This window comes from Curcuma longa, chromosome 11 (genome assembly GCF_044706935.1).
Source record: "Curcuma longa cultivar G26 ecotype Majalengka, Jawa Barat chromosome 11, ITB_CL_G26_1.1, whole genome shotgun sequence".
Lineage (NCBI taxonomy): Eukaryota > Viridiplantae > Streptophyta > Magnoliopsida > Zingiberales > Zingiberaceae > Curcuma > Curcuma longa.
In genome coordinates, this window is record NC_133871.1 from 30,604,531 (window position 1) to 30,620,316 (window position 15,786).

Genomic DNA, 15,786 nt, shown 5'->3' on the forward strand with positions numbered 1-15,786 from the left:
CTTTTGGGTTCCTCATTATCTTAGCATAAATTAGAAGGATATTCACCTTAACAACTTTTTGCCTCCCTCCAATTTTCTAGGCAAAAGGGCTTCTGTCTGAATATCAACCAAAGTTCAATAGTGCCCGAGCTGTCTATAAAGAACGGAAGAAATACCTAGATGAAATTGACTGGAATATGCTTGCTATACCTCCAAATGGATCATACAAGGTTTGCTGTAGTTTCTCAGTTGTAAATTTATTTTCTAGACACAAAATTCATATAATATAATGTTATTTTTTTTTGTTATTCATGCTTGGGAGCCATGCGCCAGTTAATAATTACCAATTTTGAGTAATTTATATTTATTTATAATATTTATCATGCCTCAAGCTCAGACCCACCATATGAACTTCCCTCCCCTGAAAAGGGGTCTACATAGTTAGTGTACTACGCAGAACCTATGCCCCACAAGCTGTGTGCGCCAATTGAAGCTGTGCTTCATGGCTTATAGATGCCTGCTTAATCAACTTATCTATATCAAGCTAAACTATTAATTTAGTCCACCTCAATATCTTTTGGAATAGAAAAATATTAAACATCAAAAAATAAGGACAAGCTCCGTTGACCGAAAAAAGTGATAGTGTAATGGAATGCTATTTATTTATGTGTTTATTGGTAAAGAAAATCGGATATTATTTGTAATTTCTATAACATAGTGATCGGTTGGATTTTATGCTTTGTAGTGTAACTTCTTTATCATGGATTTTGTGTTGAGAAATTACTTAATAATATATTATAATTATATATATCTAGTTAATTTAAGTTACAGATATGCATCCCTGTATCCACCACATTTCGTTTTTATGTTTTGCAGTGAACCAACTGCATATCATTTGCAAAGTCCTTAAATCTTGTTCTAAGACTAATTAGGAAGGGCATGGTGCTACAATATTGAGCTGACAGATTATGTAAAAGGAATACAACTCAACATGATTGTGAATTGTATGATGTGTTTTGGTTAGATGAATTTGTTGTTTGAGAATAATTATGACTGCACATCCATGTTTTTGTATTGTATACTTTTTATGCTGTGGGATAAATTTCAGCAACTTGACTTATTAAAGCATAAACGTGCAGGAAGAGCAACAATGCATGGCTTGGAAAAGGCTTCTAGTCTTTGAGAGGTAAACCAATTTTTAATGTGTTATTCTTTATGCTCGATCCCTGATATAATCCTAAACCAAAACCATCTATGAAGTTCATTTCTATTATGAGTAAATTGTATATTCTTTGATTTCATTATTGATAGTCATCTTAACAAAAGGAAACAAGTAATAGAGCTTGAGTTCCTTTACGGGGAATAAAGTCACAGGATTCTTAGGAGGCATTTGGTTTGGTCATTTTCTATTTTCATTTTCTTATTTTCTAAAAATTATTGTTTGCTTTGTGTTTTCCAATTTCATGTTCTGGAAAATGAGAAGACATTTTCTAAGAAAACAAAAAATGATATTTATTTTCTGTGGAAATAGAAACTACAGGAAAATACAAAAACGCGGCGTTTTCCCCCTTCTCTGTCGTCACGAAGCACATCCTCAAGACTGCTGAATTCAAGTTAACCGATGCGCCGCCACACCTCAGCGAGAGGAAGACAGGTCCTTGCTTACTAGCGCCATCACTGACCAAGCAGAGGACTGCGGCTCATGGCGCCGTTGACTAATGAAGATCCGGAAATCGTCACTGAGGTATCGTTGGTCGTTGGGAGGAGGAATGATGGATTCCTTGTTGATCCACGAGTATTCGGAATGACGCAACGAAATTGAGCTTTAATTAGGAGGCCCAGCCGAAGGCACAACCGCCTCTCTAACCTCCACCAGTCCCGCCTCCAGCAATCTGCTGCCCGAAGCGCCGCTTCCGCCGCCTCACCTGCCTTGACCGCCTTCCTCACCCGCTTCGACGAATCTAGACGCGTCGTCGACGCCGAAATCCATCGCTGTAGCGCCCTTTCTGCCGACCCGACCTCGGCGGCATCCTTAAAGCCCGGCCTCGAGAAGGTAGCTACATCGATGGCAGACCTCGTCGCTAAGAATTCCTACTTCTCGCCATCCTACGAGGTTCACTCCTCCTTGAAGGCGATCTCCCTTTTGAAGGAGACCTTGGATGCCGCCAACTCCGAGCTTTTGCCCAGAAAAAAGTTCTCTTTCAGAAACAAAACTTCCAAGAAAGATCCCATTTGTCTGGTTAGAGAGAAATCCAGGAAGAAAAAGGCCTATCTTCGCAAAAATTGGATCTTGTGCCTGAAGGCTCGATCTTGATCAAACACTTCAGCAACTCTGAACTTTGTTACTTTATATCTAATTATTTGATAGAAAAATTTATCATGAAATATCTATTTATATGAAATAATTATTTTAAATTCAAAACGAAATAATTATTCATTAATCTATTTCGAAACTAACTTTATTTATCTATTTCATATTCCTTCCTATAACATAATCGATTGTTTTAATAATTTAATTAGACCAACTAAATAATAAATTGGTTCGGTTGGTACTCATATAAATTGGTCAATTAATCTAATTATATTGAACGTTCCAAACTATTTTAAAAATATCTTTTATTAAAAAAATTATTTTATTTATAATTTTTTATATTAACAAACCAAACGTATTTTTCAATTTTCTTTTCTAGAAAATAGAAAACAGTATATCATACCAAACGTATTTTCTGTTTTCTAAAAACTAGATCAGAAAATAGAAAAACAGAAATAGAAAATAGAAAACGGAAAATAGAAAAAATTTGCCAAACCAAATGCCCCCTTAGATTCCCTGTGGAGTTCACCTGCCTATTTGTGGGACTGGATCCAGTTGTGTTGGTTTGGGATTCTTTTTCATTTTTGGAACTGCCTTGCTTCTCTTGTGTGATGCTGTTATGCTGGTCTTGGAGTTGGACCAACTGGTTGAACTTCTGTTTGGCTGGTTGGAATGACATGCACTGGGACATACAGTAAATTTTTATTGCACAAATCTCTCTAACACTGAGGAAGAATCAATATTCCACTGTCTATATTTGTGGATTTATGGGCTTTTTGGTTTTAGTCTATTTTTTCTTGGAGATTGTTGTGTAGGTTGTTCTCTTGATCTGCAAGCTTGATAACCAAATTGGACATTGGCTTATCATTTATCAAAATTGTTGTTTTAAAGAGCACAATCTGTGCCTGCAAGACCACGACTATTTTAGGTTTAGGTCTGGACTGTTGAAGTATTCTGTCATCAGCATTGTTGTCATTTGCACACTGGTGCTTTGTTACACTACTAGTCGTTTAGAGCACTTTAATCCTATTGTTGTTGTGATCACATCTCATATCCATGTCAGATACCTTAATTGAAGTGAGTATATTATAAATTAAGAACTTCAACCATGCTGAGTATGCCTGCTTGAAGGGAAATTAATATGAAGCTGTTACTGATGTTTAGTTGCTTGCCTATTCCACTTCAATAATTCAACCTTTAATGCTCCTGGAGTTTGAACTTTTTCATACTTAAAAGAATTTCTCATTGATTTTTTTAAAATTATCTCTTGTCAAGTTGAATCCAACAGTAGCAAGTTTGTTTCATTGAAAGAGAAAATGTACTTGTTATGATTGAATTTGGTATAGAGCATTTTTTGACAAACTTTTGATTGTCTGTTATCCAGAGGGAATCCCCAAAGAGTTGACAGTGCATCTGCTAACAGACGCATTACATTCTGTTTTGACCAGGTATGCAAGAGAAATACATTTTGTTATATGCCACTGAACTGATGGATTTAGAGCTGCTGTTATATTTAAAAAGAAATACTTGCAACATGGGATCACAATTGGTTGGGTATTGGTATTCAGATACCACAGATACCTGATTATCATGTTCCTATTACAAGTTCTCAGGTCGAGTACCTTTATTTACCAAATTATTGGGTGCCCATTGCCCATTCCAGACCACTGTCTTTGGTGTCATAAAGCTATTGGCATGTTGTTAGCCTGCTTGTCATCTTTGTTAACTTATGCTTAATCTTAACTCATGCATCATTTATGAGGATAAGTTAATTGACACTTCATCGTGCTCTTAACCTATCAAGAGTTCCTTAATCTTTATGAATTTGTTTGAATTCTTAATCAATCACTTTTTTCTTTCCTGTTAGCTACTTCTAAATTCTCCTCAAAATAGTTCTTAGTATGTTTATGTAAGCAAATTAATCTTGTGATGAATAACTAATTTCTATATTGCTTACTATCACCAGTGCCTCATGTATTTGTATCATTATCCTGATATATGGTATGATTATGCCACATGGCATGCCAGTAGTGGTTCTGTGGATTCAGCAGCTAAAGTATTTCAGCGGGCTTTGAAGGCTCTTCCTGGTAATCTACTATTTTTATTGTGATATTTGTTGCTCTGGCCATATATATGTTCGTGTCACCTATGAAAGTTTTATGTACACATTCTTTGTCACAATTTCTTGGTTTTGTTTCATTTGGACATTTTTTTTTGGTAACAATGTATTGGTTTCTTTTATTTGAAAACATTTGTTCGGTTGTCATGTTCTTAGAAATGCTTATATTCTTTAATTAGTAATTTATATCAATCTTAGGCACTGATGCCTTATTAAGCATCCATGTGTAGTATGCATAACAGGTCTATTATTTTTGTCCCAGTTAAAAACTTGTAAATAGTACACAAGGGCCATAAGATTTTTTTAGAGGTTTACAATTTACATGTGACCTAGAGATTTTTGTATACATTGTTCAAATACAAACTTTTGATTAGCAAGTTCATAAAAAATTAAACTGTTGACCATATTGAACTCCAAGGTTAAAGGCTGTTGAGTTTCTTCTTGTTTGCATCTTTTCTTAGTGATGCTTATCTCTCAGAGCATGCTAGATATGATATATATCTTATTCTGTGGGAAGAAGGTATTAAGTCTCAGTTCACCATCAAATTTTAATCACCTAGAGTCCTTAATTTACCTAACCTTCATTGACAGTATGCTTGTTAACATTCTCAGAATTCCATGATACTTAGCATCTCAAGTATGAACCCGAGGGAGATACTTTTCCATCCTTGAATTCTGCAGTGTTCTTTCTTTGTTGAGTAGGCACTTTCTTCCTCATTGCTAGACTAGAACAATTTGTCTTTTGATTACTGGGTCATAGTTTTGGGGAAATTCTTAGATTTTTCTTCATTAATTTTGTCATCAAAATTCTAAAATCATAATTTCGAAAGATACCAATCATAGATTTTATTGTTTTCAAAAAAGAAGAAGAAAAAGTTATGTCACATTCTCTAGCAGCTTAAATTAAGGCAGTGCTATTTAGAAGGAAGGGAATCAAAATGAAGGGTGTGGGAGAGGGAAAGGATGAGGATCACCTGTCTTGGATAGAATCGTGTAAAGAAGGAAGGATTCTTGACCTTTCTTTTCCTCTAAAATTGTTTTGCCCAAATATGGATGGATTGGAAAGAGAGGTAAGAAGACCAATATATTCCTTTTTCATCACAAACTGTCAATCACCATTTCACATACATCGAGGGACTGCTAGACTATAACTGGTTGCTTCCGAGTTATAACCATTATCACTATTGACCATGCCAGCTTTCGTCACGTTATCGACAGCCATCCTTGATTGTTGATGGACCATCTCCAGCCACCAGATTCAACTATCAAACTATCACTGACCATAAATTTTGACCATAGGGCCACCATGAATCATCATAAGATCATGGCCAAATCACATTGTATGTGGTCATTGAACCACTGCTAAACATCGCTAGAACATGTCTGGACAACCACTAAGTCGATCACTGTTGTCACCTTTCCAAATAAAGTAGAAAACCTGTTGAAGTGTAAGATGGAATTTTCATTTTCTCTCCATCCCCTTATCTGCATCCAAGTAGCCATTTTTTTTTCACTATCTCCTTTCCATCCCACCCTTCCTCCTTTCTTCTCTATCCTTTCCCTCTAACCTCCCTCCCTCCAAGTAGACATATTGTAAATGCCATAATCCAACTAGGATTTCCTTGATTACCCTGAAGAGATCTAACATTTTGCTGAGCCTGCATGAATAGTTACAATGGTAAGGATTTTTTTTTTTTTTTAACTAACAACAACAACAACAATAACAACGAAAATTCATATAAAAAATCCATGTTTGTATCAAATATTTTGGGGTTGCTATCTGATTCTTATCACTTTGCGGAACTCACTTCAAGACTGTAGTATTAATATCCTAAATTCATATATTAGTTGGGGAACTCTAGATGCTAGCTGATGCCTATTAAATTGTTTTTATTATTTCTAATAGAAACAATTTCTATGCTATATATTCAATTATAATGCACATTGACAATGGAACTTAGTTTCTTTGAGGAACATAGTATTTGGAAAAACTTTATAAATTCCTTTATTATCTGTAGTTTATAACAAAACCTGTTGGCTTGAAAATATAAATTCTTGATTATTCTGAGGACATAACATACATCAAAGTTTGATCTTTCTTTCTAGATTCTGAGTTACTGAAATATGCATATGCGGAACTAGAAGAGTCTCGAGGTGCAATTCAGGTCTAGATATAGTTTTTTTTTGTGTTATTTACAATATTTATGGATTATTGAAGATTCCTCTCTCATGCAGTCTGCTAAGAAAATATATGAAAGTTTTCTTGTCAGCAATTCTGGTGCAACATCTCTAGCTCAGATTCAGGTAGTCTATCATCATTTAACCTAGTTTTTTCTTGAAGTATGGTAACCCACTTATTGTGCCAATAGCGCTGCTTGTTTGTCAGCCTGAATGTCACTTTTTTTTTGCAGTATATTAGATTTCTAAGGAGAAGTGAAGGCATAGAAGCAGCTCGGAAATACTTTTTGGATGCTAGAAAATCACCAAACTGCACATATCATGTTTTTGTTGCATATGCCACAGTGGTTTTTTGTGTTGACAAGGACCCAAAGGTTACAACAAAATGTTCAACTCTTCTGTTTATATCAGTTTATGAAGGGTGGCACACAAATGTTTTAGATCATGTTAAAACACAGGATTGTTGAGTCAAAACTGTGATTTTCTTTGTTCATTGATAAACATAGATTGCAAAATATGACCCAGTAGTTTGATATTATGTGAGACTTAAATTAAGTTTTTAAAGGTGTTTCATGCTGGTCAGTTATTTTAGTGTCTGTATGGTGGTTGAATTATACATCGTGTAGGTCAATGAAAATGTTTTTTTTTGTTTTTGGTTTCTTTTGTTGGTACAGTAGATACGGTATATTAATCAGATATGTACTATTTGACAAATAATTGAGATGGGCTGCAAACTAGTATTTTGAACAATCTAGATTACTAATTTGGCAATCAAATTAGCACCTATGTTTTGTTTGTTAATGCAACTTTCAAGGTTTAGAGTTTCATTTTGTGTTGGAACCTCAGATCTCCATTTTGTTACCGTGTAGTGCTGACACTTAGCACACTTCAATACTTAAAGGGTTTGGTGATCAACTCAAATAGTTTTCATCCTATAATTCCCTTCCACTTAACTTGTTTGCCACCGAAAGCATAAACATATAGCAATTACTTACCTCTAAATATAAACCTATGGTACTTAGAAAGTCAATTAAACCTATAGTAATTAGAAGGTCAATTGAATTAAAAATATTTAAAATAGCAAATTACAAAAATATAACAGATATCTTGAATAATGATTGCACCTTTGTAATATCAAAATGAGTATTGTGTTGAGACCAACTTATAATTTTCCAAGACGATATCAAATAATGCCATGATAACATTTGATATTACAATGGATTTCTCATATCATGACTGGGATTGACACAGATGAAATTGGAATAGCTATAAATATAAGATAGGAATATATCTCAGCTTCTCTAGCCCTAGTATCACTCTTCCTAATGCTTTGGTTGGTGTGTTTTCTCAATATCCCTTTTTTGGTAGTGTTTCGTCTCCTCTCCGTGATCTAGAGATGGAATTGAAAATGAGTTATGTGAAGAGAATCTTGTTGTTTTGGCAGGATAATTTGTTGGTGTTTCTCTTCTCTTCTCTTATCTCTTGAGTGTTTCACCTCCTCCTTGTCACTAATAGACGGAATCAAAGGATGTGCCATGAGAAGAGAGGTGTCGCAGTTATTTTCAAGTGGTAGCGGTCAAGATTGGCTATGCCTTGATTGGTACCATCTAAACCATGTCGGTACAAATGACACAATGACGTTAACCTATGCCAAAAAAGTATTAGACCAGAATGATACATGTTGGCCGTGTCGATCAATATCAATTGATACTTGAAGCCATGTTTGTTTTTATATTTATTTTCTTTCCAAAGGTATCCTTGGCTAAATGTCTGAGATTGTTTATTATCTTTGTATCATTATACAATTTGGTAACTCCTCAAACTTAGTGTTCAGTCAGGATCTAAAACTTGCCTGAAGTTCAATTTAGTCAGGATGCAAAAAATATCATCAAGGGCATGACAAGAAAACAAAATTTGTGTCAGGTCTAGAAAATGTAAATGAATCATTTACAGGGCATTGCATAATCACATCTAGAAAACAAAATTTGTGTCAGGATGTTATCAAATGTGTTTTCTGAGATATGTTTGGTACGACATACATGATCGTATCTTTGCATAATCACAAGGATAGATAGGATTAAGGATACTTCTGAAGTGTACTTTTGTCTTTCATTTTTTTGCCAATCATCAAGAAGGATATATCACTAAATAGGATGTGGACTTGATACATACTTGCTATAAGTATAGATCTTTCTTTGTTTGGCATAAATTCTTATTGTTTTCTTCATACTTTAGGTTTACTATGCTAAAAGTTTGTCTTTGGGATACCAATTAGGCCGATACTTAAATCTATGTATCTTACACCATATTTATGCTGTTTCATATCCATCCTTTTACTGCATTATATGCACTGAAATACATATCAGAATCTCTTCTCTTTGTTAGTGCAAGCAAAGAATTGATCATTGCCTTATCTTTCTCTATTAGATGAGAAAAAGTACCTTCACTGCTGTGTGTCCTTGTCATTCAACTGGAACAAATTATATATGAAATCAAAACATGCCCATTGTTTTCATTATCACTTAGTTTCCTTTGATTCGTCCAAAAAGAAGGTAGCATCATCTGATTGCAGTCTTTTGTAAGATAAAACTGCATTGCCAATATTTTTGTCTTTGTTCTTGCAGGTCGCCCACAATATATTTGAAGCTGGACTAAAGAAATTCATGAATGAGCCCGGTTACATTCTTGAGTAAGTCCTTTTTATTTATTATGAATTCTCCTCACTTTGGATTTTTGTGCACATACCAGTATCTCTCGTTGCATCAGGACTTGTGGTATAAGGCTTGGTTGTTGTTGTTGTTGTATCAGTACTTGTCGTTGCATGACTAGCATGGTTATTAGTTGGATTTTTGATCTGTTTGTTGTAATGAACATTGCAGAAACTCCTCACTCACAATCCTGCCACAATTAACTAATCTTGAATCATTTGATACATTGAGGAATTGATTCAACATGTGCGATCTTAGTAGACACAGTATTAGGTACTAGTGTCAGAGAAATGAAAATCAGGGCAATCGTATTATCAGAAGTTTTCCAGGTAAGATAACATCAAGCAGTGAGCGTAAATGTATATAATGCTAAACAAGTGGACATAAATATATAAAGCTAAATGAAGTGTGGCTCTATCATTAGTTTAAATGCATAGATAAATCACCAACAAAACAACAACAATACAGCACATCAATATAAGAGGATCTGAGTTCCAATTTCAGTAGCACCAAATATTTTGGAGGTCGACCTCTAAGTGTATATAAGTTGTGCTTCAAATTTACCCAGTAGGCGAACCAGGGGAAATTGTCTACCTCCAAGATTAGTCAGGTGAAGCCTGGGTTATCAAAATAAAAATAAAAATATAACCATTAGTTACTCTGCCGCAAACCTACTATGTGATTATCAATGTCCATGTTGGTACTGTTACTGTCCTACAAAAGCATCATAGAACTATTTTTTATAGACAACAATACATGAGCACAACTGTGGGCTTGAGTACTCACAAATTTGCAGTAGAATGGTATTTCATGTTTTCTCTAATATGGTAACAACTACCAATGGTAGCTTCAGCATGCTGCATTGCACACCTCACACTCATTGATGTGGTCAATATGAGGCGATAATATTGGTAAAGACCATGGATTGAAATCTTATTCCATGCTGGTTGGCACAGGAGAATTTTTATTCTATCGGCTAATTGACACACAAAACAACCTGATGCAATGAAAACATTCTCTAGCATTGAATCAAATGCAACGCGAGTCTTCCCTCTGGAATTGCACATGCTTTCCTTTTCCTACATTGAATTTAACATGAAGCAAGCTTGCAACATCAAATAAAAAATGAGGCAAGCTTCCAATGAAGATAAGACAACCTTTCAGCATTCAATTGAACACAAGTTTCCAATGTTGAATCAAACATGAGACGAGCTTCTCTTGTCTTTGTGCTGTCTTCCTGCATCAATTCTAGTACTCTTCCGCATCATCTTCTAGCATTAACATTGCACGTTGTCTCGCACACCATCTCCACCTGTGATTGCGTCTTACTTCTAGCGTCGATTTCAGTTTTCATGTCATCTTCTAGCATCTATGTCACACTCTGTCCCCCCACCCCCTTTGTGCACATTTGACCTCTTTCCCCCTTCTCTTCCACTGCCTCTGTTTCTCCTCGGTTGGGGCTTAGCACACCACTGGCATCTGGCATGTTCTATACATTTCATTCTGATGAAGGTTTGAAACCTCGGTTTAGAATGAGATTTCAAACCTTGGTAAAGATATTCATGGTTCCAGGTCATGGAGTGACACTTCATGTTTGTGTATAAATTATCCATAAGGCGGAAAGATATCAATAAAAATAGATGATCATGATATTGCTATTAATAATTTTTATAATAAAATTATATTTATTATTAAATAAACTATGTTGGTGTTCAATTGGATCCTCAATTACATCCAAGTTGGATTATATTCAAGCACACAATAAATTTTAAATTGAAATTGATGAAACATTTGCCAAATTTCAACCTATTTCATCTATTTTTACTCCCAATTTGATCAATTCAATTCATGCTATCTATTTTCTGGTGCATTCTAATTCATTTCTAGCTGTTATCTTAGAACACTATATTTCTGAACTTTTTTGAACTCTTGAGATGTCCAATTTCTCAGGAAGGATCTAATCAACCTTTCTGGACATCAATCAAACTTCAATGATTTTTGGTAACCATGATTAAAGGTGGGCTAAATGATCTGAATATTAGCAACATAGCTTTGCAAGGTGTCCAATGATAGAATAATACCAGTATGGTGAAACCTAAGCACCTTAGATCCAAGGCTTGTCTGATTTGTGACAAAGGATTGGATCAGCCTCTGTTAATGATCCAACTTGGTCAATTCACATCAGTATTAACAACCATGCGCTTAGGTGTGACCTGGATTTTAGCAACATAGCTTTACTTGGAGTAAAATGGCAAAGTACTATTCGTGTAGTTAAACCTAAAGACCTAAAGACCCAAGGCTTGTTGATGTTGTAATTTAGAGACACCAAGCAACCTAGGTTAGCACTTAATACTCTGCTAGGTGTACTAGTACCTCACTGGTTTGCTGATTATTTGAATAACGTGGATTTAAAAATGAAAAATTACCCATATAACTATATAAGGCCCTTGATATTGGCAAACGCCCAATTGGCCCTCTAAGTTCCAAAATTCCCAAATCAGGTGTATTTTACTTTTTATAGACCAAAATACCTCCGCTGTTTGTATACAAAGGCACACCAATGCTGTTAAATTATACTTCTGTTGAAATTGTATATTTTGAAAAATTATTCTTATTTGCTACCTTTATTCTTCAGTAGTTATCGTACAAGATTTTAAGTATTTGATATTATATTACAGATATGCAGATTTTTTGTGTCGCTTAAATGATGATAGAAATGTTCGGGCTTTGTTTGAGCGTGCTTTGAGTTCACTTCCCCCTGAAAAATCTGTGGAGGTATTGTGGTCATCTTTTTTGCAATTTGTTAATTCCAAGAAAATTTTTATGACTTGTTGCATTTGCTGATAATGATAGCTGACACACAAACTGTAAGAAATATGAGGATGCCACTATTTTGCACCTAGGCATTAACAGTATAATGTGGTTATATATTTGTTTAGTCATACTTCCAGCATCCCGATTAACTGATTGTGATTGCACGTATTCTATACACATGCCTGTGGGAATGGGGCATATCAACTTGTTAAAACCAACTTTATCATATGTGAGTTAAAGTTTGAATGCTAAAATGTAGCAATGGCAATACAGGTTCAATCCATTCTGGATCTGCCTCAAGCGCCTTTGCTTTTTCTGATAATACATGTTTCATATAATGTCTGAGATATGTTAGCCTATGGTTAATTCATACCAAATTTATTGTAACCAAGTTAACATAGAGGTTACCTTGTTAGGAGCCTTGCCACTGTTTCTTTATTAGAAGGCTCATGTATCATAAATCAAAGTCTTCAGGTTGTAAAATTTTAGTCGAACCCTTGATGCTATATCTATGATATCCATTTCTCAAAATACTCTCATTTAACGAATCAGGCATCATTATACCATTTATGGCTTAGATGAATACTATTTATCTCTATTGATTATGCCACATACTGTGAAAATGGATATGCGTTGGGTGAATTGATGCCTCTGTGATTGATCACCAACTATTAGTATCTTGCTTCAGGACTGTAGTCTTACTCCAATTATAAGCACGATGATTTTCTAGCAAAGTTGATATGCAGTGAGCCTCCCCCATCCCTACTTTCTACTTTTGGTCTTTTGGTCTGTGCTTAGATGTGTTGTATGATCTACATCCTACTTAGCATTGGAAGTGTTGCGATAATGCCAATCCATTTCTTGGGTTCTCAAGTGGATGTTTCACTTGCATCTTGTAGAAGGGTTGAGTAGTAGAGTATTATATGATGAGTTGGTGACAAGGGAGATCTGGTGTGTTGTTCTTCATCCTTGATCCATTTCCCATTTCTTGGTTGCTCGTCTACGTTTCACTTGCATTTATTAGCCTTTTGCTTGTGCTTTGTGTGGATATTGACATTTCAGACCTGAAGCCTAATATATCATTGAAGTTGAACTGTAGAGCCTTATGTGAGGAAGCAGGTAGAGGGACGTACAATAAGAAATTGTTAACATGGTCAAATTCACCATTAAAACAATGAACATGTGGTCTAAATGTGTAGTTATTTGTTGAGAATCAGACTAAAATCTCAAGTTGTATTGGAATTTCAGTTTATGACCAGAACGATATGGTTTTGGTGCCGTATCATGTCGTGCCGATATGGTTTTGGTATTTTTTAAATATAAAATATATTAATTAAAAATAAAAAATTAATCTAAATATTAAAAAATAAGAATAAAAATATTGTTTTAAAAAAAGAAAAAAATGGCATCGTGGTGCCTCCATATGGTAAATAAATAAATAAGATTTATTATATATTTTCAGAATTAAAATAATATATATATATATATATTAAATCAATAAGATAATTTTATTAAGGTTTGATTTAGCCTCTTTATATTATCTTATTTATAACTAAGAGTTGATTGAAATTATTAACTAAGTTTAATTATTAATCGAAGTTTTCTTTTGCATCCCACTTGTGCGTTTGAGCCATGACCCATGAGTCCACACTGTGACCCGTGCATCTGCAAGCCACTCTTGCGCTTGCGGTGTCACCGCCGCAACCGTGGAGGTCGTGGTGGCCTCCATGACCTTGCAGAGGTCGACGCGGGATCGTGAGAGGTCGACGTGGGGTCGTGACGGCCTACAGTGCTGATGTTGGGCAGGTGTCAGTGTCGAGCAACTGACAGAATGACAAATTTTGTCGTTTCACTTAGCACGAAATGAAATTTTAAACCATGGATAGGTCAGACACTTAAATCCACAATTTGGATATCCTATTGCAACATAGCACAAGAAACAACATGCTAGTGGAGGAGATACAAGTTCGCACAGAAGTTTATTCAGACAACTTTTAAATGTGAATTGCAATTGGGTTGGGCAATATCATCGTTCTTTGGTGGTCTAGACGTACTTATTCCTTATGTTAGTGCTTATGCATATCCCAAGTGCTAAGGAAAGGAAATGATGCACCTTTGGGGGTGAGTCTTCAATTGAAGAACAAAAGTGAGAAACAATCACCCATGAAACATTGAGCGGAACAAGGAGGGGCTCATAGATCTGATTATACGACTGGATCATTGGATCCTAAGACCCCACAAATTTTTACAATTGAAATTATTGGTATAGTAAACATATGAATAATGCAACATAAGCTCTGTAGGTGTTGCATTTTTATTTAACAAGTAGTATTTTTGGCAAGATGGGCTGCAATGACACAGACCAAGAAAGATTAGTCTACTTAGAAGTACTCTTCTACTAGTAAGTTAAAATTTTCTCCATATAATTGTTATGTTTTCTTAATATGATGTGGCATTGAAAAGATAAGCAACTTTAGTGACTGCCAAACTGTAAAATGTCAACATGAATATAAGTGTGTTCAATTATTTGATCTGACCTCGGAACAATTAGACATTAAAAGTTTGGATCATAGCTTCCTAAGATCCCTACCAAATTTAGATGATACTTGAGATTTGGATACTTCAAAGGCAATTATGACCACAATATAGTAATCCTTAGATTGAATCATAATGTTTACAACCTTGTCTAGGGCACTTACTAAAATGGAGTCAAGAAGCATTAGATCAACCAACAAATAAAGGAATTATCTATTTTTTTATTTATTCAAACTGATCCTGGTCAACTTGACACAAACTTAACTACTTATTTGACAGAATTATTCCATGCTTGTCTTAGGTTTGGATAAGTCTTCTCGTGCTGGTCTACTAACTCATTGCACCGGTACCGTGGCATACATGAAACTGTAATTTTTATTCCTTGATGGGTTTGGAAAAGAGATTTCTATTTGGTTATCAGACATGTCTGAGCATTTTTTATATACTATTTGCAATTCTTATACTTGAGGTTTCCTAGTATCTGTGAATGAGAATAATTGTGAAGCATACAAGGAAAGATCCCAATTTCCAAGTTTCCTACATGTCTGAGTTATTCCACCAACAAAATGATCCAAACCGTGGTGTCTAAGCTGCTATACTATATTTTTTTAACCCAAACGTAGCCAAGTCTGGTCTCAATACTTGAAAAAGTGGAGAAAAGTTGTAGTTATTAGCAAACTCTAAGATAACTCTCTGTAGTAAACCGTACACTATTATAGTATCGTTTACAATCTTATATTGTGTTGATCGAAATGTATTATTCCGATAAATTACTAAAATTCGATACTATTTGGCATCGAGACATAGTCTCCTATGTTGAGTATCATTTGTGTTAACACTCGACACTCCTAGGCATGCTACAATTGAGTTATTTTTTATAGTTTTTCATCATATAAGATAATGCCAAATTGTAGCATTTCAAATGTAAAACAAAAAATGAAAGTTGTTTCTCTCTTTCTTTTAGTTCATCTGTTTTCTCCTTTCATCTCCAATTTATTATTGGCACCATACATTGAAACGTCGACACGATACCAAAATAGTATCGTTCCAATCAAAGACCAAAACATTGGCACAACTCGAGATTTCGAACCTTGATTGATAGCACAATAGGTGAAAAAAGTTGAATAATAAATATTTTCCTA

General features: G+C 34.9%; 1 protein-coding gene across 1 annotated transcript in view; it reads left to right on the forward strand.

Annotated features, from left to right (window-relative positions):
- Positions 1–15,786, forward strand: part of LOC141837559 (cleavage stimulation factor subunit 77) — a 30,486-nt gene that overhangs the window by 6,305 nt on the left and 8,395 nt on the right. The window contains exons 8-16 of the mRNA XM_074724939.1: positions 81–209; positions 1,119–1,165; positions 3,675–3,738; positions 4,257–4,377; positions 6,516–6,574; positions 6,645–6,713; positions 6,821–6,961; positions 9,212–9,276; positions 11,974–12,070. Coding sequence (XP_074581040.1) covers positions 81–209; positions 1,119–1,165; positions 3,675–3,738; positions 4,257–4,377; positions 6,516–6,574; positions 6,645–6,713; positions 6,821–6,961; positions 9,212–9,276; positions 11,974–12,070 — 792 coding nt within the window. The remainder of the gene's footprint in view (positions 1–80; positions 210–1,118; positions 1,166–3,674; positions 3,739–4,256; positions 4,378–6,515; positions 6,575–6,644; positions 6,714–6,820; positions 6,962–9,211; positions 9,277–11,973; positions 12,071–15,786) is intronic.